This window comes from Oculina patagonica, chromosome 3, assembly GCF_052425735.1.
Source record: "Oculina patagonica isolate OP01 chromosome 3, crgOcupat, whole genome shotgun sequence".
In the NCBI taxonomy this organism is placed as follows: Eukaryota; Metazoa; Cnidaria; class Anthozoa; order Scleractinia; family Oculinidae; genus Oculina; species Oculina patagonica.
Window position 1 is genome coordinate 136,186 of NC_135760.1, and position 27,172 is coordinate 163,357.

Here is a 27,172-nt window from a genome sequence, read left to right on the forward strand (position 1 = left end):
TTTGGCCAGGGCTTCAGACAAATTTGCGAGGCTTATTAGACTGGTCATAGATAGGGCTTGATTCAAACTAATTTAAGCACTGGCCAAACGGTAACGCAAGGAAATTAACGATACATATAATTAACGCGAATTTCAGAAATTCGCGTTAATTTCATGTACCTTAATTTACGTCATTTTTAATTAAAATCACATTATTATCCAGCATTGTTATTTTAAGACACTTTAATTTCAAAAAAATAATGTTTAAACGACATCTACTTCTCCGTCAAAGCTGCAGGAATAACAGAGGCAGTGAAAAGCGCCAGGATGGGATGTATTTCATCCCTGGATCCATTTATTTAATATTAGTCACTATTTGGTCTGTTTAAGTATCTTTGTCGTGTATGGTTTATCCGAATGAAACCTCAAGTTCTGTTGTTGGACGTTGCTGTTTTGTCTTTTAAATAGCGCAGGTTGCTATAAAAATTACTACGCATCAAATTCGCGTTAATTAACTGCATGTAAGCACACATTACACGAGAATTCGCGTTAATTAAATGCATGTTAACATAAAGTTTCGACAATTCGCGTTAATTTTATTACGCGTACATTTTGTTCGCGTTGTTAAAATTCTTCGTTATATTCCTGTAATAAGGTAATCACAAGTTGAACTTGCGTACAGACTGCGTTGGGTGGGCAAACGGACTCGCAAGTGCACGCAAGTCCACCGCGGTCAAACGACAGAAATATGCAAAAAATAAGAAAAGTACTGCAAAGATAAGGTTTTAATTTTCACAGTTCAAAGTTCGATACATAAACGGTATCCTAAAGGTTTACTAAGTTTTTTAAAGCTTTACTAAAAAAGTTCTACGTGTTTGAAAATAGCGATATTTGGACTTGTCGGCGCCATTTGTCAAAGCACCATTGGTTTGGATGCGAAACATTTAAAAAGTAAAAACACTGGTTTACTTGAGGGAATGAGATTATGCTTTCACTCGACAACTATTTTTATCTATCCTTGCTCGTAATAACACTTCAATTTAAACAAAAAACGGCGAAATGGAAAGAAAACCTGCCTGAGACGTTTGACCGCGGTGAAGCACGCAAGTTGTCAAAAAGCCATTTCGATGCTACTGCGCGCGATGCAATTCAGTACTTGAAGTAAGCAGCAAGACTAGCGTTGACTTGCGGTGGGTGGCCAAACGGTGAAAAACTTGCGCCGACTTGCGTACAAATTTTTATCCCGCCCAAAGTGAACGCAAGTCAACGCAAGTGCACGCAAGTCCTGGCCAAACGGAAACGCAAGAAGACGCAAGTATTCAATCTGCGTCTACTTGCGTCTCCGTTTGGTCAGGCCTTTAGACAATTTTGTGAGGTTCAAATTGGTCATAAGTTTGTTTGAAACTGAAAATTTCAATCTTCAGAAAAACGCAAAAAAACAATACCAGAAAGCTGTAGAAAACCGTGGATGGTCAAAATTGGTCAAGACTGAAACAGATTGTGAAAGACATCACTTGTTCTTTATTAGCGTTTTCTGATTTTTTGTTTTCCGTTACTCTTCAGGCTTGAACAGATGTATCAAGTTGCCGAAAAAATACAAAAAGAGGTCAGTAAAAGAATACTGTTTTATGAAAAGAGTAGTTTTTCCCTTTTGAGCTTCTTTGCTCCCGGGTCTGACCTTTGATAGAAAGACGGTAGCCAGTCAGATTGCAAGTTGTCCATAGTCAGTCATAGTGTTGTGATAATTTACAGTGTAGCATGTGAAACATTGTTTGACTACCATAAGGTTTCGAAAGTATCGACCCATCCGAAAGTAGCAATAAAAGTTCACGGTTACTAGAAGCCTCCTACGTAGACGTTCTTTTGGAACGTCACGCAATCTCTCATCCTTGCGTGACGAGCCTAAAGAACTTTTCCGTCCGAGGCTAGGTTACTACTGAGCAAACCCCTTTTATAGTTTTACGAAAGTAGCTACACCCCGATCTTTGCAAAATTCCGAAAATAAAGATAGAAAAAACCTTTAGTTTGTGAGTTAAGGTTGTGATAGATAAATACAGGTAACCTTGTTTTGCTCTTGTCTTTATTAACATCTCATCACCATTTTTTTGATGTCGTTACCAGGCAACCCTTGTTGACGCTTCACTGGATGACATTGAGGAGAGAATAAAATCCGTGAGTAAACTATAAAAACTTAGATTCTTGTTTAAAGTTCGAAAAAGAATTCATGTCGGTTCCAGGTTGTTTATCAGTTACCCATTTATTCTCCTCGGTGGAGAGAGGCACTGCTTGAGTGAAAGTGACTTACCCAACAACACCGGAGATTGACGAACTTTTAAGGCCCCACACATCCCACACTTACTGTTAGATATACTTTAAAATTCATACAAGCCATTCCAGACGTAGTTTAAAAGATTGGTGCAAAAGTCGCTTACCTTAAACCAAAAACACTGGGGAACCGAGTTGGTGAAAAGAGGGCAATTGGCTTTCTGTGTTCGCTGTAATATAAGATAAGATAAGAAACTGTATTTAAGTGTCAAAAAGTATGGCAGACATAATATAGGCGTGGGTTTTACAGTGGAACCTCGATTTAACGAACCTCTATATAACGGAGTCCTCGGTTTAACGAAGGATATTCTTCAGCCCGGCCAAAGTTAGAGAAAAATGTATGGAACAGGACCTCGATATAACGAAATCCTCGTTATAACGAACACAATCCCGAAGCCCAAACGTAAAATGTATCTCGATATAACGATTTTCAGTCAACACGTGACAAAATATGAATGCGAAACACACCAACAAGGATGAAAATCCTTTAATCCGATCGAGGATTTCGATATAACGAACCCCTCGATATAACGAACAAATTTCATCAGTCCTTTGGCACTTCGTTAAATCGAGGTTCCACTGTATTTCGCTTTTTCGTTGCTGACCCAATTTCTCATTTCATTCGTTCTTAATCACAGGAGGAGGAAGTTGGAGACACTATTGATAATGAAACCCGAAGGAAACACTTCTACCAGATTGAAAAGTCCCTTGTGGTAAGTGAATTTACTCTTTGTCTCTAATACCTCTTACTTTATTGTCGAGTACGGACGATTTTAAAATGTGATTGTTTCGATTGCTTGTAAAATACCTTAGAGAAGTTAGTATAGCAGAAAACAAAAATTCCTCAAGAAAAAGTCTAATCCTAAGTTGAACAGTAGCATTTGTACCGCTTTCTTCATTAAACGCATTATTTAAAGGGGCGAGCCGGAGGAAGGAGTTTTTGTTGAACTTTCAACAAGTAACTTCTACAAGGAAGTGTAGATTTTCATGCATAAATTAATGTCTTGCCCTTGGGGGTATCGGTAAATCGTATTCTGTTAATTGTCTTTTATACAAATCCTGCAGATGTTCGAGTCCAGTATCAAGCACATGATATCCGGTGTGGACATTCTAATCGCTGGACGGTACGCACGAACTGAGGAACTCAGAATCAAGTAAGTGAGATAAATAGTTAATCCAGAAACGAGGAAATAAAGACGATGATCTTAAATACCTATCACTTGCGGGTAGTCACGTTCTCAGTTCCATACATTTATTTGCAAATTTACCCTGGGGTTTTAGACTCCATCTTGCACAAAAAATGTGATTGTGATAAAACTCTGGCAAGTAAACTGCAAAAACTGCAAAACCGTGCTGCGCGTATCTTGACCTCTTCTTCCTACGATGCCAATGCTGATGATCTTATTGCAAGACTTGGCTGGAATAAACTCGATGTCCAATTTAAATTTAAAACAGCCGTCATGGTATATAAATCACTCAATGGTCTTGCACCTGACTACCTGAGGACAATGTTTTCTAATAGAAGCGATACGTGTACCTATTCACTGAGAGGGTCCACGGGTAAACTAACTGTTCACTGCCCCGCACTAATTTTCTTAAAAACAGTTTTAGCTATAGAGGTGCGGTGCTGTGGAACAGTTTACAAACTCTCACTAGCTTTAAATCCGGCTGCAGCAGTTTCGTTTTTGGCTAGAATCACAGTAATTATTAACAACACACGGCATTCATGGAAAGCAGGCATTTCTTTTATTATAATTTATTATAATTAATCATTGTAGACGACTAATGTAATTTAAATTTATTTATTATGTAAAATAGGTCTTAAGTAATTTTAAATATTGGATTATGTATTTTAAGCCCTGATGATTTTTACCGTGTTGAAATAAAGTTTACAACAACAAATGCCGGTTTGGTAAAAAAAAAAGCCCGGAACTGCCATTAACTAGCATCCTATCAAGGGGGGAGTAGCAATACTCTAAGTCGCTTAATGCTACGGAACTGGATTATGCCGGCATAAGTGAGTCATCTAGCTCCTCCGATTAAGATAAGAGTGAATTTTTCTATAACCTGTCGTGTATTTCTGTTATCTGTAGGGTCCAGTCCATTGAAAGACGCTGGTCTGAGATGAAAGATCGCTTGGAAGCGCGTTCCACTAAAGTTCTCACTTACCAGACTTTTAGCACGACAGACGGCAAGAAAATGAAACTGGAGTTACCTGTAGAAAAAACTGTCGTGTCCACAGAAGAAACAACACCCACATCAGAGTATCCCGACGAGGAGGGGGTCAGGACAAGAAGGAAAGTCATTACTATCACTAAGAGAACCTACCGCTCCTCAGGGGGTACCCCCACGGAAACAAGGACAACTGTCGCTCGCATCATGTCTGCCGAGGGCTTAAATGACGGTAAGTAAAGAAAACAGCGTTGCGATATAACGTCCGTTTTGATTTGTTTGGAGCATTGAAAGGTTAAATTTGAGTTTGTTGCTAATGAAAAAGTTTCTGTTTTTAAAAACAAATCGCAGACGAAAGCGGAGCCTCGCCCCAGGGCCGCACTCGGGTGAAGATGAAGTTCGGCATGGAGGAGGGAACTGGGGATAAATCACAGCGGTTAGATGCAATGCTTGTTTGGATAAGAGAAACAAAGGTATGGATTAAACAACAAGGGCAACAAAACGGGTACCGAATAAGCTTATATAGACGCCTTTGGTGTTTTGTTTTTTTTCTGTATAATTTAGGGGGGGTGGAGAGTATGCGATTTTCCTTAAAAATAAAATTGTTACGTGACCATACGCAATAGCCACATGTTGCTATGCTGACCAACTGAGATTTTTCTTTCCATGGGCTCAGTTGATTCTGAGAAAAACTAAAACGTGTTTCTTGTTTTTGTCAAGCAAAGAATCCTCTAGAATTGCATGTATTTTTTTAAACCGCTTTGAAAAAATAAAACAGTTTTTAATATTCTGTCGTCCGCTTATTTTGAAGGTTTTTCGGTAATTTTAATTCCTTCCACTCGGCTAAAGTCAATGCGTTTAAGGCCTCATTACTGATATCAGGTATTAAAGTTACTTTGAAGTTTCACAATTTTGTAAAGTTAGGAATTAAATTGAGTTTAAACTAAGGTTTTTCTGAAATTTTCCTGTAACGTCTGCAAAAGCAAGGATTATAGCATGTTTGAGCAGATATTTTTATATTGTTAACGTGCACAAAAAGACGTTGAAAGGATTACTGTAAAAAGAAATAAAGATTTCGAGATGAGGAATTTGTAATTAGAACGGCGAAGATACGACGATATATCTGAAAACGTGATAAAGTTTACAAATGCTACGATTTCCTCTCATAAGATAACTTTTATTTTCGAAAGAATATATTTCTCGATACTTGGTCGAGCAAGGTTTTTTTGTTTTCGTATAATCCAGGCACATTTTCATAATGTTACTTTGCCGTAATTTATTGAGAATTTCGTCAAAATATTATTCATTTCACATATTTGCGGTTATCCTCAGTGAAGTTGTTTATCTTGACAAAATGATACATTACCAGCAGGTACTCTACTGCATGTCTAATTATCTCTCAGTTATGCATTCATTTATTTGTTTTAACTCGCCGTTTTGGCAAAGGCAGTGGCAGGTATAAATTTTGCAACGCAACTGGCGACAAAATGTCGTTAAGATGCACGTATGTTTGTTATCCTAAAGAAGTAACTTCCTTTAATCAACTGTAATATGCTTGGCTGTAACAATATGCCTCTCTTGGATATAAAAACGCGGTCTCGCGAAACTCAGGTACTCTTTTTTACACAGTGCATGTTTAAATATTCTTCACTTAGCAGAGATTTTTAACGATATTTTATTGACTACTGTTGAACCCCTATTGTTACCAAACTGGGCTTGAAATAAACTCAAGTCTAATTTGTAACGAGTGTTTCGCTATTGTGTTAGTATTTAAATGACCAAATACTTAAGGGTCTTGGTATTCTTTTTTTAATAAATCATGTCGGGCCATTAACTTCATGGGAAGGCACTTAGCAGTGGTTAAGTAAAAAGGGTCGTGTTAATATGTATAACTTGTTAAATTTTGGCTCAATACGTCGTTTGGCGCTTTGGGCGGAAAGGAAAGTCTTAGAATTTATCTTCCTGCCTATCTGTTAGCAATCTTGTTAACTCTTGTACGCTGTCTGTATCTTGCGTAAATGTATATGTTTACTCTTGAATTTACGACTCATACAATTGTTTCTATTGTGCACAGGGACGCCATCGAAAAGGAAGACTTTGGTCTGGATTTACCATCTGCACAGAGACACCAACAAAACCACCATGTACAACACGATGCCGTGCTCGCCTTCCAAGACGAACTTGATAAAATCAAAAAACTCGAGGTCAGAGTAACTATTTTAGTACTGCAAAAATGTCGTACCTTATCGAAACTTTAAATTTTTGATGAATTGAAATCTAAAAACTCATTTGTTACGCTAACTGAGGGCTGATGATAAAAATATCATTTCCTCTTACTGTAAACTGTATAATTGAGTTAATGTCAGTTCTGAGAATTAGTGGTACAGTACATCAAAGCAGTATCTTCAAGGTGATGATTTTTTTTATTCACATCAGCTATTTGGAGGAACATGGATGGCGCAGTAGTGAGAGCGCTCGCCTCCCGCCAATGTGGCCCGGGTTTGATTCCCGGACCCGGGTCATTTGTGGGTTGAGTTTGTTGCTGGTTCTCGACCATGATCCGAGGGTTTTTCTCCGGTTTTCCACCCTCCGCAAAAACCAACATTTCTAAATTCCAATTCGATTGGGTATCTAAGGGCCACAGGTTTGTCAATACCGTAATCTATTTATTATTCTGTTTTGATTTAGGCTGAGGACAGAAGTCTTCATGATAAGATCATAGAAATCCACGAAGAATACGCAGCCCTTGTGGTACGTTTTTTTTGTTGCTATATCTGTGTCCTTTGTCAATCAACGATCTGCGATTCAGCCCCAAATAACAAGCACTTGCACTTGATCATTAAATGTGATATCAGCGTTTTACGGTCACTGTAGCTTAATGTACACGAGTTAATATAAAGTATGCACCCAAACGTTCATCGTAGGTCACACCTTGCCCCCCCCCCCCTACTCCCCACTCGGAATATTTTATCAGGATAACCTTACGGTTTACCAACGCACATTTATATACTCACATGTGAAGAGAGGCACTAAGAGAGTAAGGTGTCTAGCTCAAGAACGCAACACAATGTTCCCGGCTTACCCTTAAATCTGCGGATTCAGCGCTCCTGACGTTCGAGCATTGGAAAACATTACCATCAAAGAATAGGGTTACCAACTAACTTTATCTGGCTCGTCACGCAATCTCTTGGATAGCATAAAAGAAGGATAGCGTGACGAGCCAAAAGAAAGTCAGAGTGAGGCGCGCTCCGAAGATCTAAAGTATTTTAGCTGTTATTATTGTTCACTGATAAAATGTAAATTTTGTATCTTGTAGAAATGTTCTGTGAATCGCATTAATTATCTGAAGAGTCTGGTCGCCTTCATGGGCGAAGCTACCAAAGAATTGATCTGGATGAACCAACGAGAGGAGCCGGAGGTGTCACGTGACTGGTCTAGTACTGATCTCAACATAGAAGAGCTGCAGGCACATGGAGAGGTATGACCGTAGAACTTAGGAGGGTGGGGTCAGTAAGGAGTAAGAAATATGTTGCTTAAAATTGTGATTGCCTTTTGTTCTAGAATCTTGAGTTTGACGTTCGAGAGAGAGAACCACACTATAACATGCTTCTGACAAAAGGAGACAATTTGATGCAGACCGGACACCCAGCACCGGGCCCGATTGAGGTGAGATTAGTTAATGCTACTTTAAAGCAATGGGGCCAACATTGAAAAATACCATTGTTAGAAGAAAACAGTCCTTCCCCAGTAGATCGTGGAGAAATTTAAGTTGAGCCGGAGAATGCTTGACCTGAGCAAAGCCCTCAGCCGCGCTGTCCAAGAAGGGAGGCTTTATTAATTTAATGTTGATTTCTTTTTAACTCCACTTAGGCGTACCTGAATGCCATGCGAAGTCAGTGGTGGTGGTTAAACCAGCTTCTTATCGCCTTCCAGAAGCACGTTAGGAACGCAGAAATGTACCAACAGGTTCGAATAGTAGTGTACTGCTTCCACACCTTAAAGCTTTCCATCAAATTTTTGATATCACGATGACACCTTTTTATTGGTTTTTCATGGCATTGCTTGGCCAATCAAGAACCAACATAGTCAAAGAAGAGAAAGCGTCAAAAGTAGACACGTGACGATAAATGTTGGCGCTGATTGGATGAAAAGTTTGGAAAACCAACAAAAAGATGTCAAAGAAAGTTCTCACAAATTTATCACGCAACGGTAGTCCTCATGACTGTAACACAGGCTTTTGCTACTGTCCACTTCTAACACTGCGAAAGGTTTATTAGTAATATGTAGATTCTCTATTTGATTATTTTTGTGGATATTTTGAAATTTATAAAGGGCAAGCAAAGTATGTTGTAATGAATATATTTTTTTAATACGTTATCAGTTAAATTTCCTTTCAATGTACCTATAGGTTTTTAGTAAAAAGAAAAATGGTTATTCCAAAAGTTCATTTCGACTTAAATCTCCTGTTTATAAGGAATGTTTTTCTCGAATAACGTCAGGTTTTCAACATTTCGTATACCCTGTGTTCCACGAAACGTTTTTTTATGCTTATTACTTGAATCTCCATTTTAACTTTTCAAAGACAAAATGTATTTTTTTATTGTAATATACAGTATTTCCAAGACGCGCATACCACAGAGCAAAAGATGATTCAGTTGGTTGAACGACTGAACAGTGAATATGATGTACAGAACATCTCCACACGTGATACCGCTGAACAGGCCTTGAACAGGCTCACGGTAAGTGATTTGCAACTTGAAAACTGAATTGCTTAGCACTATGAATGTCAAAATAAGCCCTATGCAGGCTTAAGTCTTTGTAACTGCTTTATACGTGAACTTGTTTCTACTCATTTGAAATCGCCTTTGATTTACTACTACCTTGCCTATCCGTATCTTCCTCCCACGCGCGCCCATTGAAAATAAAGTTCTGTTAAAAAAAACTCCTGGACGCCTCTTGGTGTGGTTATTGGACAGTTACAGATAAATCAATTCTTTGTGCACTTCCATACGTTACTTATTTCCCGAAACTGAACGCCATGCGGTGAGAACTGTGTTCCGAGAGTAGTAACGTCCCATGATACGTTTCGAATTTAGCAGTCTTTTTCTTTTGCTACATTCAGCGTTTCTTTTCTTTCAAAGGGTCACTCCTTTTGGGTTGTTAACAAAGTATATCGTATCTGGACCGATTCAACTTAAACAAAATCGTCACAAACGTAAAATTACTGACACAAAATGTTTTGAATAAAATTCGAAGCAATCAGTCATTTCCCGTAAAGCTATATTTACGGATGTGAGCCGTTGTAGAGAATTTTTGTAAGCTCTCCTCTTGATATCGAATATAACGTTTTTGTATTTTTCTTGGATTAAGGAACAGTCAAGGATCACAAAGAGGTGGTACCTGTATTATATTCCCGATATTTTTATTTTTTTATTATTTATCAAAAATCAAGTCACTTTTTGACGTTGTTAATTTCAGAGGGTGGTTGCTTTGGGAGGAGGGGGTGTTACCACCGCAGGCGAGTCTAGAAAGCGTGGGAACAGTTATAACTAAGTGAGCACCAACTGAAACACGTATCGTCTTGCACAAAAAATATCACAGTATTCAGGAGCTGACCTGCAATGAACTAGTTTAGTAACAAATGGTATCCAAGGGTGAGTTGAAATACTCCAAGTCCTTATGTTCAAACCCACTTACTGGGACATCCGTGGCCAGCTGTGACCTGCGGCGATGGAAGAAACTGGACATGAGAAAGGCTGATTAAATAAAAGCAGTTTTGGGTCGTTGCTTAGTTTCAGTGACTCTCTTCTTTGTAATTTTGGCGTCAAATGGAAATAACTTTTTTTAAATAGTCTGAACATCTTGTCACTGCAATCATATATACTGGAGAAAGATACTGTCATTTGTTTCAAATCTCGTGAAAGTAGCGTAAAAAAGGCTTGAAACAATGTGTTCAGTGTGGAGGCGCCTGGTAGGCGTGAATTTGCATGAAGCCTGAGGCAAGTTCAATCTAGAACCTACTTTGAAATAATATATGCGTCCATTAAAAAATAAAACGATATGACCCGGGCACATTGACAGCTGTTTCGAATCTATCGAAGTCTCTAGCTTCGAAATTGAAATTACGCGTGATTAAAATATTAACTCGTGTGAGGTCTCACGTTAGCCAACGCCTTTCGTCTGTTTAAAAAGAAGAAAGAGATGCCTGCTCGCGGCTAATAGACAAACAAAACGTGTAAGAGAGAAAAGCTTTTGTTTGCGACAGGGTTCACTGACGCTTCACAAATGGTTTGCGAAATGCGAATTGTTCATTATCTGGTTACCACTTGCACTTATTTGCATAATAAACAAACTCTTGTTCGTCTTTTTACTACAATTTAATTTATAATAAAAGTCTTTTATTAAATGTTCATGAACTGTAGTTCTTTCCCTAGTACACTTGCCGCTCAAGTTAGCTGGTTTTCTTAGAAATCATGGTATAAAAGTGCTGGCTATAAAGAACTCGTTATTTCAAAAACTTGGTGACGTAACATTTGATCGATTTAATTTCGCGCGACATTTTACAAATTTCTAGTTTATATTGATCTTATTTCGCGGTCATTTCACGCAGTTATTTGGATACCGCTTACAACTTCTGTGGTTTTATAGACCTGATTAGTGACATGAAAAACAAATTTGTGAGTACTTTTGCATTTTGTAGTTATTAATATTTCAATGTGGTGATTAAAATTCAAAATCTTTGTCTCTCAATTTTGCGTGTCGGGTTTCTACGTTAGTTTACGCGCGCGTATCGCATTTGCTATCGCTGGTATGTTTACTCGGAACGTCTGAGGGCGAAATTGCAACATGGTAAACGGGAACCTTTCTAATGCTGGGAAGTAAGTCCAAAGGCTAACACTGGGGACAATTTTTGCTGAAAATATGAAGCGACTGATTGATTTTGGATGCAGGAATCCGTGACTACCTGTGATGTTGCATTCAGTCAGGTCAAATCCACGTGTTGGCAAGCAGACTGGAGAACTTAGCACTCTGCTTCTTCGAACTTTGATTTTACATGGAAACGGCGGCATCAGAGGTCTAGCCATAACATATGCAAAAAGGCGCTGGACAAATTTTACTGCAATCTAAATAATCTTCGCGAGAACGCTATCTCGAAAGTTCAAAAATGTGTGTTGTCTTGCATTGGAATCCACTGCCACTTCTGTTGTTCATTTTGTTTACATCGGCTGTTGTCGCTGTCGTGGCGTTAATGTCACTTTTGTACTTCATTTACCGATCGAGGGACGAAAATAAATTACATGGACACCGACCTCGAGCGGTTTCCATAAGGACAGCGAACACTCCGCGAATATTTTTCTCCACACTGCTGTACCCTATCAGCTGGGTTTCGCAAATGATCAAAAATCCTTGCACCCGTGTTTATTTTGCAATCAGACGTACACTCCACAGTGCTGCTACTGTAGTTAGATGGCGAACAACGCAGCACTCGACCTTCGATCACGACCAACTGATTCACAACAGTCGCTGGCAAAAGTTTCTACGGGAGAGAGTGCTTCCTGCTTCGGAAGAAGCAGTTCACGCTGGAATTCCACTGGAAAATTTTCCTATTGTAAGACAGTCTCAAATGGGGACAATTATTGCATATTCTTTGGAGTACATACGCGATGTGTTCGCTCGAAAAGTTGACGAAAGCAGTGTTTCTGCACCGAAAGAGCGTTATGTGTTGCTTCTTCGCGGGCCGAAGACAGAAAGTGAAACAGAGTTGGAACCAAAGTTTAAAGATGTTGTCACAGACATGCTCCAGTTTAAGCAGGTAATTTTGCTATTCCTGTGTCCCTCCATAAAGTTTTTGATTGATTATCTCGAGTAGTCAAGAAGTGTGAAAATTTTGGCAAAAGCGGTCCGTCACGGAAATTGTTATTTGTGTCTGTGCCTTGCAAAATTTGCATGCCATGTTGTGATCGTTAGCACGCTCCGGTTGGCGCGATATTTCGTTACTGATCATTTTCCCGGGATGAATCGATGAATGCGATTTGAAAACTCGAGAAATAGATGTGTGGGTCTTCTGATATTAGAACAGAAGTTGTTATATCATTTCTGTGTAGGTCTCTGCTGTTATTATTGAGTCGAATCGTCGATTTGTAATTTGTAAACAGCGAAAGCGACATGTTTCGCGTGAGTAATTTTCCCATGGTGTTAATTTCATGCGGTGAGGTTCTTTTCGGACACGCGCGCTGCTCGTTCCAAAGACAGCAAGCGGTTCTATTTAATAAATCACCAAGTATGTGTAAATATTTGTTGAAGATTCACTTTCGAAGAACGTTTTATTGTCTTGTGAATTTTTTCCACTCTGGTATTAAATTTAATTATGGTTCTCGAATTGTCTCTCTCTCGCTTTAATATCAAAAAGTCTTGCTTATCGTTTTCAGTTTGGAAATAGTTTTTTTTCTGTTTCTTTTCGTTTTATTGACTGGTGCACAAGATGGTGTTATTTCAGGGAAAAATAGAATATTCTTGTTCATGTTTTGACTTGCATATTTTAAAAAAAGTTTTATATTTATGCAAATGTTTTTAAGATCACAGAACATTGCAAAAGGATTTATTAATCGTTTTGGGTTAAAAGTGTATATATTTTATGAATTGTACCCTTTTGATTTCAATATACACAATGCGCAAGTTTGCAATAGTCTAAAAAAGTAATTTTGAAATCTTTTTTAAAGAAGGAAATATGTGTTAAACTCAGTCCCTTACATTTTTAAAGCCCAATGTAGAATAATTAATACCAATGTGTCCTATTCTTGTATTAGGGTGAAAACCCTATCAGCGACCCTAGCTTAAGTTGGCTTTGCAACTTGATCAGTACATGTTACAATCTCTAATGAGAAAGTTATACCGCTTAGGTTTCTGAATTCACTCTCAGCCATATTGATAGGGAGATTTGGTGAATTGGATAATTAGTTAGGTTCTACAGCTACTATCTTCTCCTAAAGCATTTTTATTTGGTATGAATTATAAGATGAAAAAAATTGCTGTTTTTAATCAGGAAAGTGTGGTGTTTGACAAATTAACATCATAATGGTAGTCGGTAATATCACATTCACAAAAGATGATCCTGATGACCTTTAAAGAAAGTTATGCCTGATGGTAGAGGGTGTTATAAATGTCTTTAATTTGCATTGTGATCGCTATAAATCGGTTTATTTCTTTTGATGTAGAAATGGTCACAGTGTTAATAACTGTTAAAACAATATTATTGTTGGTGTCCCTTGCAGACGGGTTACATGCCATAATCACTTGTGTCTTATGCATTCTTGTTTTGTGGTGCTCCTTATGGTCTGCTTCCATTCTTTAATTTCCTGTTACTTTATTACTAATGATCCAATAGTCGGTATAGAACCCATAAGATCCATTTACATAGCTTAAAAAAACAAAAGGGCACAAATGATAATGTGTGGTTCCAGAAAATATCCATACCCTCCCCTTGGAGGGTCATTGGAAATTCCAAGGGGAGGGGAGGTCATAGACATAAAATGTTAAAAGAATGTATGAAGTTTAACTGGAACTTCCAGAGGGGAGAAGGGGTTGAAACCAAAAATGGTCTGTGGGGTGAGTGAATGCATTTTCTGGAACAAAACAATGAGTTCAACGGGTTCAGCTTGCATGGATCATTCAAGTGTTCCTCATTGCCAATTTATCAGAAATAAGCAGATTATTCTAACATTACAAAATTGTTTGTGAAATAACATATTCAATAAGGATGAAGATGAAGATATTACAAAGCAAGATTTGTTTTTCTTTGTGCCCAGTTTTTTTCTTACTGAACCTGACATACTGCCACTTAAACTTCCTGTCATATTTTCTACAGATTTCTCTCTTGCACTCTCTCTTGCACTCTCTCTGAACAGATCACTTTTAATAATTAAAAGCTAATTTATTTAACAATTGTTGTTCATCACTAACACCTCTTAAAGCACGAGTCAAATCCTGATATACTGATCTCTTGGGCACTGTTTTCAGACGTGTGCTGCAGACTGCAATGGTGAATCCAGACCTTCGGATGGGGGGGGGGATCATCCAGACCCCAGACGCTAGAAAAAAAGGGGGATGCTCTCAAAAATATATTTTCTCAACGCCCTTCGGGCCTCTGTTTGTTCCAAAAATACGGTGGCGCCAGGGCACCCTGGGCTTCTCACCTAGATCTGCCTCTGGACTGTGTTTTCAATGCAGTTTTGGGTCATGACACTGTGTCAGTTGGATACTGCCTCTGTGTAAACAATGCCTTGATTACTTGACAATATACAGTAGAAGCCCGGTAACTCAAACTCTGAAGGGAAACAAAAAACAGTTCGAGTTAGCGGGGTTTCGAGTTATCGCGGTCGATTGAATATTTAATTTGCAAAGTTAATAATTGATAGTTTACTGATATTTCAGCACTTCAGTATACAGTACAGTGCAAATTAAACTTATGTCGTCAGAAACTCTTAACACGATCATAAATTCTTATGATAAGAGTGGAAAAGGCTGTCAAATACGTGATCTGTTCGTTGCTCTAATCAATGGGCATCCGTGGTGAGTTGCAAGAACTGGAATTCAAGTTATCGGGGTAAATTTTACCCAAATTTTGATCAAGGGAAACAAAATTAAGTTTGAGTTAGTGGGGTTTTCGAGTTATCCGAGTTTGAGTAAACCGAGTAAAAATGACTGAAAAGTGGAGTCAAATCCAAGGGAAATGGAAGTTAGTTCGAGTTAGCAGGGTTGTTCGAGTTATTCGAGTTTGAGTTACCGAGGTTCTACTGTATTGATATCGTTAGGAGAAAGTTGGTGTTGGGGATCCTCAGGAATTAACATTATTACAATTTATTTTTATACCAGGAAATGAAACAAGAACTAGTGGACTTTAAAGATGTCATAAGCTCTTTACAACTTCTGAGTAAGAAGGTGGTACCCTTGCCGCAAAGAAAATCTAAACTGAAAAGCAAACTTCTCGTTGAACCAGTGTGCAGTTACAAGAACATGCAGGTGAGTCTGGTATGCACTTATTGACCTCATGGGAGAACTGAGCATGGAAAAATAACAGAGAATTATTTAGCTGATAGCTTTTCAGTTATGGTGCACAGACTGATTATAGCCAGGTCTGTGCGTCATGAATGAAAGCTGAATACTTTCCCATCCAGCTCTGCCTTTAAAGTCTGCAAGTCTTTTATCACACTTCTTTGTGTTAACTTGATTTTTTGAAAAGTTGTAAAAACATTTTGGTGATTGTTGAATTTACATGTGCAGTGAATGAATATCTCAGGTATGTGGGGCTGGACTTGCGTTGAAAATGTAAACACACGGCACTTGGTTTGATATGCATTAATTGTTTTTTCAGAATATTGTCAACAAAGGTGAAGAGTGTCTTCTGTTGGATAACTCTGAACATCATTCTTGGAAAGTATGTATTTTTATTAATTACATGTATATTTTTTTTTAAACATTATTTCAAATAATCATCGAAAAGATATTACTGTAAGTATTTCAACTTAAGATACCGGTAAGCTCACATCACATTAAGGTTAAGACAGACAGACAGATGGTCATTCAGGCAGGTAGTCAGTCAGTCAGACACTGAAACACGGCCCTTTAGGGGTTTGATTTGCAGGGTCGTTCAGATGTTTTGTTCTTCTCAAAGTTTTCTTAATGTTATGGACCTCACTGAATTGCTTTACTTAAACTTATTACACTCCTTAAACTGTGATTAAATGATTTAATGACTTGACGCCTGTCTCCCCAGATCACAAATGCCAGCAGTAGACAGTGTGAAGTGCCATCAGTGTGTTTTGTTATTCCTGCTCCAGATGTAGAGGCAACAGAATTTTCAACAAGGTAATGCTTTTAAAATGTGATTTTTATTGATGCTGTAAAAGTACTGTACAATTCAAATTACTGTACTAGTGTAAGAATTAAGTAATATATTTGATATTATAAGAACCATGATTTGTTCACAGTAAGTTGTTGCTGATGGTAGCAAATCAAACCTCTTGATGTTTATGTGTAAAGACATTTTGATGACTTACTTTGGCTGAAAAAAAAATTAAAGTGAATCAAGAGGGATTAATTAATTTTGTTTCTGTAATATGATCTGCAACTGTTCATTTATTTTTTTCAAAATAAATGAGTTTAAGATTGTCCATCACAAGGTATGTTTTACTGTGCTACACCAGTAATTTTTCCACATGTTTGTCTACCCAGGCTAGAAATACAGTACAAACATTTATTAACACTTTGGAGAACAAGACATTGGAATCTCAAGCAAGCCCTCAGCAAAGAACAAGTCTTCACAAATGTGAAGGTGATCAAATCCACATCTCCTGAAAAGGTACATCAACACAACTTACATACTTGTAGGAGGGTATCTTTGGTATGGGTGGAATGGGGTAGAGGGATCAGGCATGTAATGAATAAGAAGTGGAGTTGGGGTTATTTTCCCGGCAACTTAGAAAGAAAGAGCATGCTGGTGTAATGGCTAGCTAGAGCAGTTTAACCTGTGATCAGGCGTTATTTTTCTCGCAACCGCGCAAAAAAAAGGAACGCCTGATTGCAGGTTAATGAATTCTTATTCCAGGGATTGAAACAGATGTTTATTATAGCTATACTGAAACAAGATCAAAGTGTTCATAAACAAGTAAATGACAGGGATTTATCTCGTTACCTTTATATAGAGTCAACTCTCTCTAAGACAGACACTGTCAGGACTGGCTCCAACTGTCCATCTTAGAGAGGTCTCCCTCTTATAGGGGGTTTAGTTACAGTAAAATGACTGAAAAACGGCAGGGACGGGATGAACAGCAGGTGTCCATCTTACAGAGGTGGCCGTTAAGAGAGAGTTGACTATATATAGAATATTTTTTTATGGAAAGTAAACCCTCTTGCATGATTATTACTGATCTCTTCATTTGTTTCAGGGCAAGCTGCCACTTTTGGCAGGCTCAAAAGATGTTGACCAACTTTTGAAAGATATCCAAATGCCTGATGATCAAGAAATAGTTGGCATCACAGAACGGCTGGTTGAACAAGAACCAGTGACTGCAGCTTCCGTCTCACTTAGTGAGCATCCTGTTGAGACTATAACAAATGGAATACAAAGTGTGCAAGCCCTCGATAAGGTACAGTGCAGATGTAGAAGCAAAACTATGTACAGGCTCGATTTCCACCACTCTCTTAATTTCAGTAGCCAGGAATTGCATTTGCAATTGCATAAATTGCTTACACACTGCGGAGATCATTTCATTCATTTCATCATTTACTAGCCTCCCATGCAGTCGTTCTTAGGGGCGATCTTAGGGGAGGAGTGAAACACGATCGCCCTTAAGAACGACTGCGTGGGAGGCTAATCATTTACCTGCAGTTCACATATATGTCTTTCATATATACACTTTGTCAAACTGTAGACTGTTTAAATAAATGCAGCTTAGGACTACCTCAAATTAAGAAAAGTGTACATATTTCACTCAAAATTTCCCAGCAAGTGCATTTTGTAATTTTGGATATTAATTTAACATCTGATACTTTTTTTTGTAGCAAAGTGCTCAGAGCACTCTAAATGATCTACTGGCCTGGCTTACCAGAGCAGAAGCCTTCTTGAAAACCAAGTCCCTTGAGACTCTAAACCAAGGAAGCCTTTCCAGTACTCTACAACAAGTCGAGGTAAAAAGCATAGCTGAAAGGTCCGAACACCTTTTAATTTAGTCTGCTCTAAACCTGGTGGCACAGCAGTAGGAACACTTAACAATGGGTTTTGCAGCAACTACTATACATGTTATAAGTTGACCCTTGATGCCAGTTCACCACTTGTATCTCCCTGCTTCTGCACCTTTCAATCTAAGGTTCCGCATAGTAAGCAGTAGGCTACCATTGATTTCAGTCATTCAATCAGTCTTAAGAGAGCTCACCAACTTTAAGTCACTGAAAAAAGTGGTTGTCCCTTTTGGGGATGTATGGTACCTCTAGCAGGATTGCTACTTTTTGGGTAATTGCCCGAGGGGGGGAATTATACCAGAGGAGTACATGTATGAAACTGTTATTACTCTCAGGAAGTATATAGCTACTTCTGGTAAGTGTATAATTATATAATAAACAGCTTTGTCTTACAACATTGATGTAATCATTCTTATCCTTTCTGCTATTTATGTTTATATCAGAATTTACAAGAGCAGCAAACACAAAGAACTCCGCAGTACAACTCTCTGATGCAAGCACTTATCACCAAGATGGACCCTCAGTTGCAAAGCAAGTTAGGTCTGATGTCTGAAAAATGGATCAGAGTGAAGGAAGAGACTAATGAATGGCACAAAATGTGAGTTAGGAGAGCAAATTCTCCATAACGTCTTTCTCTTAGTCTTTACGTCTTTCACTTGTAGTTCACATATATCATTCAGGACAGTCAGAAAGAACTTGAAATTGACTGACTGCTTGTGGATTGATCGTAGCCCTTTGGTTGAGCAACTGCACCAGAATAAAAAAGATCAAGGGTTCATTTTAGGAAGACCAAGTATCTTTAAGCCTTTTTTGCAACCGTTAAAGTTATTGTAAAAGTGCCGAGATCTACTTCTCCTTTTATCTTTCACCCACTAATGACTATTCAGCATTCATGATTGAGGTACATAATTATGTACATGTATACACATTAGGGTTAACAAAGAGACTCAAAGTTTGGAATCTTGTCTCTTATGCTCTACTTTCTATATAGAATAACAAATCTTTTGTTTTTTTTTGTGCTAGCAGGGCACTCATTATTTTCATTTGGTTATGTTGTTTCTCACCAGACTTGTGTTTTTGCTGAACATTGCTGAACTTGTGTCAGATCTTGAAGATAGTCTGCGCCGTGTTGAAGTGATTCTCATTCAACAGCCTGGTCTCACTGCTAACCTGAAGGACATTCAACATCAGATCAAAGTTTTACAGGTAACAAGAAAAACAACCCACCAAATAATTTCCGTGCACTCTCATTGGACAAAACATATCACGTGGTACAAAATTGGATGAGATGAAGGGATCAGACAATATACCCCATCCGATTTGATATCTGATTGTCCTCAAAATTTCACATTTACCCTCGAAGCTTAGCTTCTTGACCAACTGTTCATTTTTCATACAATCTTTCAGCCTCGGTCATAACCTTCCAATATACCAGCCGCCCAAAGGGGTTTATTTGCTAAATAATAATTTTTTTCGTTGCAGTCCATGAAATAGCTTCGCTATTATTTTTCTCTGCTTTTTTTCTACGTTCGTGTTGCCAACAACTTGACACTGTGTCACAGTAGTGTAACATTGTTTTGCTTCAACATATGTGGTAACGTTGTAGGTAGATGACGGCAAATAAATCCTTTTTTTTCTCACAGGGAGTACTTCAAACTGAAATAGAGCCAAGAAAGAGCAAGATAGAAGATGTACGGAGATCACTTCCCGACCTAAAGGACTTTGACAAGGCCAGAGTGCAGGCCATTCTGGAGAGATGGGAAGCTGCTCAACATCAGATAGATAACCGTCTTGCGGGACTCGTGCAAGCTGAGCACAAACTAGAGCAGTTTCAAGCTGGACTGCAGAATGAATTGGATTGGTTAAACAGAGTAGAGGAGAAAGTCCAAGACCGAGACTCTAGCAGAGAGAGTAGTAATGCTGAAAATGTTATGGAAGAACTTACAGTGAGTTGACATATTTTTGGTGCAAGTGTTGGAAAATGATTTGACTGTAGGTTAGATTTGTTCATTGGGGTTAAATCCACCATAAAGGTCTAAAACATACTTTGTTTGTTCTATTTGTTTCAGGCACTGTACACAGATATTCGAAGCCAGCAAGTCCCAATCAAAACTCTTTGCACAGTGGGACATGAATACACGGACGAGTCACAGGTAGGCTGGCATTACTGAAGGCACCTTTGAGGTTCATGAAAACAGGCACTGATGTGACATTCACCTTGGCTTGATAATGTCCTTTAAATGGACTGAATAGCATGAAATCCAATGAGGACGTAGTGATTTAAATTAAGATTCTCATACTGTATCGCTCAGTTGGTGGTGCGTTTCATCCTGTATTTCAAAGAACCCATTGAAGGCTCAGATGTCGTATTCCAGTCCCTGAACTCTCCCTTTCGTGCCGTACCGGTATATAGGGGTCCAACCCTCGCGTCTGGGTTTAAACCTTGTATAGGGCGCGGAAGGAAGAGTTCAGGGACTAGAATACAGATCCCGCAACTTTTTAAGTTGTTTTATAGCTTCACAACTGCGTGCAAAGATGACTTTCATATTCTGTTTGCTATTTGTTGCTAGGTGTGGGAAAGGAACCTCGAGGAGTACCGCCACAGCTTGCATCACCTGCCAGAGTCCCGAGACGCTGCCAACCCCCTCCTAGATAGTGCCCAGAAGGGCCGAGAGGAAATAATAGCATCGCTTATGAGTATGAACGCCAGATACGAGAGACTGTTGAACGAGGTTCAAACTGTCATGGAACAACTTGTGGAGACTTTAAAGAAACAGGGAAAAGAGCATAAAGAGGTTTGTTCGTTATCTTGGTACCAGAAAGGCAATAAGAAGTTGTTTGGTAACAAAGGGTTCATAAGTCTTCGTAAAATGTTTAGGTTGTCATTTCATATTCCCTTAAGTAAGGTTCTTCCTACCCTTGTGTGACATTCATCCTTCCCTTTTGTGACGTTCACCTTTCCCTTGTGTCATCCAACCGTTCCTTGTGTGACCTCCACCCTTCTCTGGTGTGACGTTTATCCTTCCCTTGTGTGACATTCACCCTTCCCTTGTGTGACATCCACCCTTCCATTGTGCCATCCGCGCACTCCTCGTGTGACACACCCTTCTCGTGTGTGCCATTCACCCTTCCCTTGTGTGACGCTAACTGTTCACCCATTCCTTGTGTGACAGTCACCCTGCCTTTGTGTGTGACGTTAAACTTTGATATTCATCATTCTGTTGTGTAGGTTGAAGAGGCATGTTTACAGTGGTGCTCTTCGATCCAGCACTTGCTTGATTGGCTGTCAGACACTGAGAAAACCCTGCTAGCTCAAACAGCCTCCCCCGCAGATGTCAAGGCACTAGAAGAGCAGATTGAAGAGCAGAAGGTAAGAGACTGGTGACAAGATGTTTAATGTGCCTTTATTGAGTCAGGGTCTTCGGGTATTTCTTTCTAGCGGTGATCAATTTGTAATTTCTCTGAACATTGCCATAAATCAAAGAAGGAAAGTTAAGAGGATTAGGAAGCTGATCAACTTGGGATTAGGGCCATGATTAAAAAGGCAAAATAAACATACCGCATAAAATAAAGTTGGGATAACTTTGAAAATGATACTGGGAGCAAAACGAAGAATAACGCCTTAGAATAGCGGAGCATGCCAAACTTGACAAACGTTTTGAAATTCCTATTTCTAAACATTTTGCAAGCGAAATAGCACCACGGCAAAGTGTAGACTTTATTTGAAAGGTCATACACTATATTTTCATCCGCTACAGCATCGAGTTAGAATTGCCTTGTTCAATATAATAAACAGCACCACGTGAAACTGCAACTCAGCAACTTTCATTTGAATGGTCACGCACTAGGGTTTTATCCACAGCCTTAATAACAGTTAGAACCACGTTGCACAACATAGTAAACAGCACCACATGAAAGTTCAGTTCAATAGCTTTGATATGAATGATAACGTACTGGGATTGAAAAGGCGGGAAAGGTCTAAATTTAATTAGCAGGTATATAATAAAAACAAAAATAGCTGTTTGTATTGAACAAAATATGTTTTTAGTTTTTCTGTACTTGTTAGTAAATGCCAGCGTAACGTTGTTTCAGTCTGAATTCGATCGGTTGTGGCCGACATTCTGGCTTTGGCAAACTATTCGTATTTGTATCTTTTGTGTCTAACTCCCTTGAGACAAGTATGTTGAATAAGGCAAGATTTTAGGATTAATTTGCAAATAATCAGCAAACAAACTTTCCTGGTGATTTTAATAATCACGTAAAACAAACAGATCGCGTGTATGAAGTGAAGTTCAGCACAACGTAGGCCAGAAACACAAGCAAGCGACCAAATGCAAATAAGCGTACAACAAGAATCGTTGTTTTTCATTGTCACCAACGATAATAAACTCAAGTAATCGTCTTCTGTTGATCGAAGATTGGTTCAATTGATTAAGTTGATGGAGTTTAAGATTCCACTGAAGACATGGACGCTTTGGCTGTTTTTCTTCGCCATGTTTTGTGACGTCGAAGCCAGGTTCGTTAACACGATTATGACTTTCGAGTTTGTCATTATGGCTTAAGTATCGCTTCACAATGTTCTGTAATTGTGTACTGTATAAGGAAAAAAGCCTTCTTACAGTATAAATGTATTCGCTCTCGAGTTTGGTTTGTTCTTCGCGCCAAAATATTTCATCGGCAGTTTAGAAAACTCAGAAAAGTGAAGCTAGTAAAATGAAGCTACATGTGCGTTCTCTTCCAGCACAAAGCTTCACGTTTGTTTCTTTTACAACTGCAACTCGTCAGCGAAGGAACAAATTTGCTTAATTAAGTAAGAATACGTTTGGCGAGCATTTGTTTGCATTATCAATTCGACAAGAGCCGTTTCAAATTGTTCGAGTGTTGCTTGTACTTCTCTCGAGTTACAAAAGCTCTTTGTTGAACTCATCGAAAGAGGTTACCTTATTCGGTCCGCGGAGGCGATGACTTTGTGCAAAGTAACCGTTTTTAATCTCTTAATAACTGAAGTTGCCACTCTAAAAGCCTTTTTCCCGTGCATCAGCTTAAGTTTTTATATTGTAATGCATATTAATGAAACGTTAAGATGCAAATGACACATTACTGTATTGATTTTTGTTTTGATATATTGAAAAGGTGCTTAGAGAACACGTATGAGCACTGTACGGGCAGATCTGTTTGAAAGCTTTACGCATTAATGTAAACTGTTCATAAGTATTCAATTTTTTTCTTTTATTGCTTATGCATGCTGATTAGTTAACCCAATTGCTTGTAAGCAATATAAAGTAAATCTCTTGGGGCTGTATTGTTACTATAAGTGAGTTATTCTTCGTTAGGTGATAACATCTTCAGACGTTTTAGGGAAAATCGTCTTTCGATTTAAGAAATGTCGGCGATTTCGTGTGATTATAAAAAGCGTTTTACGACTGCAAACTGATACGCATTCTAGATGAACTAATTGTTGGTTGTTTTTTGTTTCAATTAGAGATTCACTAAGGCTGTTTATGAGCGGAAGAAACCAGTCGAAGTCATGCTCTTACAGAGCAAACAGTTCTTGAAAGGCAGCGGTCAGCTTCTGTCGCCCACGAAAAAAGCCGAACTCGACACGAAGATGAGCATTTTGGAAGCGAGGTGGGGACGACTACAAGCCGAGCTTGACAATCGGTACATGAGACTCGTAAGGATTCACGAGAAGCTCACGAAGTTTGAGGAACTACTGCATCCATTCTTGGTATGTATAGGTGTTAAATTAATTAAAATGTTTTGAAAAAGGAAGAGGTGGGGGGGGGGGGGGGGGGAGGAGGAGGAGGAGGAAGGGAGAAATTGTCTTTCCCACAAAGTTTCAGCTAGGATCCATCACTTCTACATATGTATTCCTTATGACTGTGGGATTAAAGTCTTTTATTCCAAAATAGTTTCTTTTACTTTGTTCATAGCAAATCAGTTTTCACCGCAGCATAAATACGTCAGGCGTTCTTGATTGTTTTTGTAGTAAAGATATGTCGTTCGGACAGAGCAGGTTACTCGTGCCGCAAAATGAACCGAGCTTTCAAATACATCGCGGATCATTTTTTGTTATTATTTGTTTTTACTATGTGCGCCGTTGGTCATAACTTTTTGAAGTTGATAAATCATTTATCCTGGTAAAAAGCCGATCAGCTGATCTCGCTGAACTGTTATCAGACTTATATTCAATTACACCGCCGCCAAAACAACAGACGAAAAGCCGTCTTCGTCTGCAGATACGGAAAGACCAGTTTCCGAGATAACTGCGTTCATGCCGGTTTTAGTCCCTTAACTGGAAGAGTTACCCCTCCCAGGCTTGTAAAATGCAGTTAAACTTCCCACAAGCGGCCGTCTCGGGACCATGTTGTGTCTATTTTCGGGGAATATGTATCAGTATAGGATTAGGCAGAAAAAATGTGTAGTCGTGAACCGTCAATAAATCGATACAGTGTAACTCTAAAGAAAAAAAGTCAAACAGCTGATAATAAAAAAGGAACAAACTGATGATGGTTAAGACATTTATGAAAGGTTTTTCAAGCCAATCTGTTTTATCCTTATAACCGGGCCTTAAATGTCATAAATGTCTTCTACCGATCGCAATACTGTTTCCAGTATGATGGTTAAGATTGAGATGTAGACGGATTACGAGAGCCTTGGATTTCATTCTCAATCCGTCTGAATCTTCGACATTTTAACCATCCTCATTCTTGTTTGGTTTATTCGTACCTCTTAAATGTTTTTCTATCTCATCAAACTGCCATTTTTGTGGAAAATTTTGCACATCACAAAACTGAACGTCTAGGTTCAAGCCCTGCCCGGGGTCACTGTTGTGTTCTTGGGCAAGACACTTAACCTCAAACTGCTTTTTTCCGCCCAGGAGCCGTATAAACATACTAAATGATTACTGTTAATCGGACATTTGTAATGGGTGCATTTTATTATATTTTTAGGCCTGGCTTAAGAAAGCGGAGGATCAGGGAAGCGCCATTTTACTAGATGCGAAAGATCTACAAAGAGCGCAGGATAAACTGCTCATTCACAAGGTTAGTATTGGCGAAAAAGTAAGCATTGAGCAAGAATTATGTTAACTGTAAAAAAACTAGCACAGTGGGGGACATCAAGAAAAAAATCATTGTTTCAGTGGTCAGTAATCCTTCAGAGGTCAGACAAACTTTGTTGTGAAAAGAATGATTTTTTTTGGAACATGACACATTTTGTTAGTCGGAATCGTAAGATTTGTATACGGATTGTGAGATTAACTGCGTGACACATTCGAAATATGCCAAGAATGCTTACATTATTTTCCCGCCATCATATGTCGCACGCTAAGACTCTTAAATGCTACTTATTCTTATTTCTAGTTTGTACGTACCCCACATATCTACGCCAGAAAAAATCTTGAAGCGTTACATTTCTTCGTAATCATTCAAAAGTGACTCATGCAAGCATAAATTGAAGAATTTATTTTATTTTAATCGCGCTCTATTGTCCTATTACTTGTCACTGTTTTTGTCGCGTTTGACATTTTTATTAAGTAAATATTTACCGAACTAAGCGTTATTGAGACGAGTCACACAAGAAGGGATTTGTACTCTTGGAATCCTTTGATCCTTTTATCCGAGATCTTAAATTGCTGTGTGTCTGATAGTTTTCTTTCGCCTGTCCTTTTGCAAAAACAAGTTTGGCGCTCGCTACATAATGGGGCTTGTAAATATTTTGTTGCCTTTCGTTGTAGCATTTTGTTGACGACGTTAAAGATCACGAACGAGATCTGAAGGAGGTGAATCAGAGTGGAGAAGACTTCCTACACGAAGCAAAGGTGACTGTTATTCATTTTCCTTTTTAACACAGTACCATTTGGAAATGATATCCTCGCTTACAGACCCATGCATATCCTAGCGGCCGGTCAGCTTTGCGTCAAATTAACTTGGAAACGCAAACATTTCAATTTATGCGTTTCTGACATTTCTTGATTGTGTTTATTCTGAAGCTTAAAATGATACTATTAGGTTATAACCTTGAAACTAACAGCACTATAAAACCTAACAAGGATATTTACTGTCCAATGTACTATTATATACACGAGTTCAGGTCTTGTTATGTGACTTCGCTATCCTGTCTTACTGAGAAATGTAGATACGATCATTGAAATCTTGAGAAATTGGCAATTTAACCGGAAATGGAACAACTTTTTGCAAACATCATACTAACGCTTTCATTTCTGAGTTCAAAATAGTTAATTCTCCTGGTCAAAGGATTTGTGCTACATCAAGACCGTTTCCATCAGTTGACAATTGTCTTTATTCTCCGCACATGTCCTTTTGAACGTGTATCTATATTGTAACGAGAAATTAGATGTTGAACACTCTTTGAATATTACCAAGTGTCCAGAGGAAGCTTAATTGGGTGAAACTTGTTTTGCTTGAAGGTTTTCCACGCAGAACTCGAGCGCTCTGTCGCCACGTTAGAATCCGCTGATGTCAAATCGCCGACTCAAGTTATTCCAGATCCGAATGAGAAGTCCTGGGTACTAGAGAACAAGCTTGCCGATATCAACGAGCGATATAGCAGGTAAAAGGTGTTTAGTAATGTGTTTTTAATTTGAAGGATACCTTTATCCGACCGACATAGCAAATGTCACGTATCGGCAGTCTTGTGTTACATATCTCGTCACGCATCCCTCATTATATTACATCTCCTACCCTATTGGCCTCCATCACAGATGTGTTTGTAAGCCCTCAAGAAAGTCTGCATAGGAGGCAATCATTCTATTGGCGTTTCATCCCCGGGCTCACATCTCACGCTTGTAACATCTGATGTCCTGCATCTAACTTGAGTTACGTTTCCTGACACACACCGTACGTGACATCTCCTGTCACGCACTCTTACATCCCTGGCACGCATTCTACTAACGTTACATTTTTGTTGTGTTCCATCTCCAGGCGCGTATGGGGCG

General features: G+C 38.7%; 1 protein-coding gene across 1 annotated transcript in view; it reads left to right on the top strand.

The window, feature by feature from the left end:
* LOC144645973 (uncharacterized) overlaps window positions 1-27,172 on the top strand; it is a 140,293-nt gene that overhangs the window by 14,949 nt on the left and 98,172 nt on the right. The window contains 28 exon segments of the mRNA XM_078505487.1: window positions 1,543-1,585; window positions 2,101-2,151; window positions 2,943-3,017; window positions 3,370-3,458; window positions 4,398-4,708; window positions 4,828-4,948; window positions 6,551-6,680; window positions 7,165-7,227; window positions 7,793-7,954; window positions 8,038-8,142; window positions 8,347-8,442; window positions 9,090-9,215; window positions 15,349-15,495; window positions 15,848-15,910; window positions 16,250-16,341; window positions 16,708-16,834; window positions 17,421-17,621; window positions 18,037-18,162; window positions 18,657-18,811; window positions 19,281-19,419; window positions 19,857-20,159; window positions 20,283-20,366; window positions 20,784-21,008; window positions 21,443-21,583; window positions 23,696-23,941; window positions 25,167-25,259; window positions 25,952-26,035; window positions 26,645-26,787. Coding sequence (XP_078361613.1) covers window positions 1,543-1,585; window positions 2,101-2,151; window positions 2,943-3,017; window positions 3,370-3,458; window positions 4,398-4,708; window positions 4,828-4,948; window positions 6,551-6,680; window positions 7,165-7,227; window positions 7,793-7,954; window positions 8,038-8,142; window positions 8,347-8,442; window positions 9,090-9,215; window positions 15,349-15,495; window positions 15,848-15,910; window positions 16,250-16,341; window positions 16,708-16,834; window positions 17,421-17,621; window positions 18,037-18,162; window positions 18,657-18,811; window positions 19,281-19,419; window positions 19,857-20,159; window positions 20,283-20,366; window positions 20,784-21,008; window positions 21,443-21,583; window positions 23,696-23,941; window positions 25,167-25,259; window positions 25,952-26,035; window positions 26,645-26,787 — 3,741 coding nt within the window.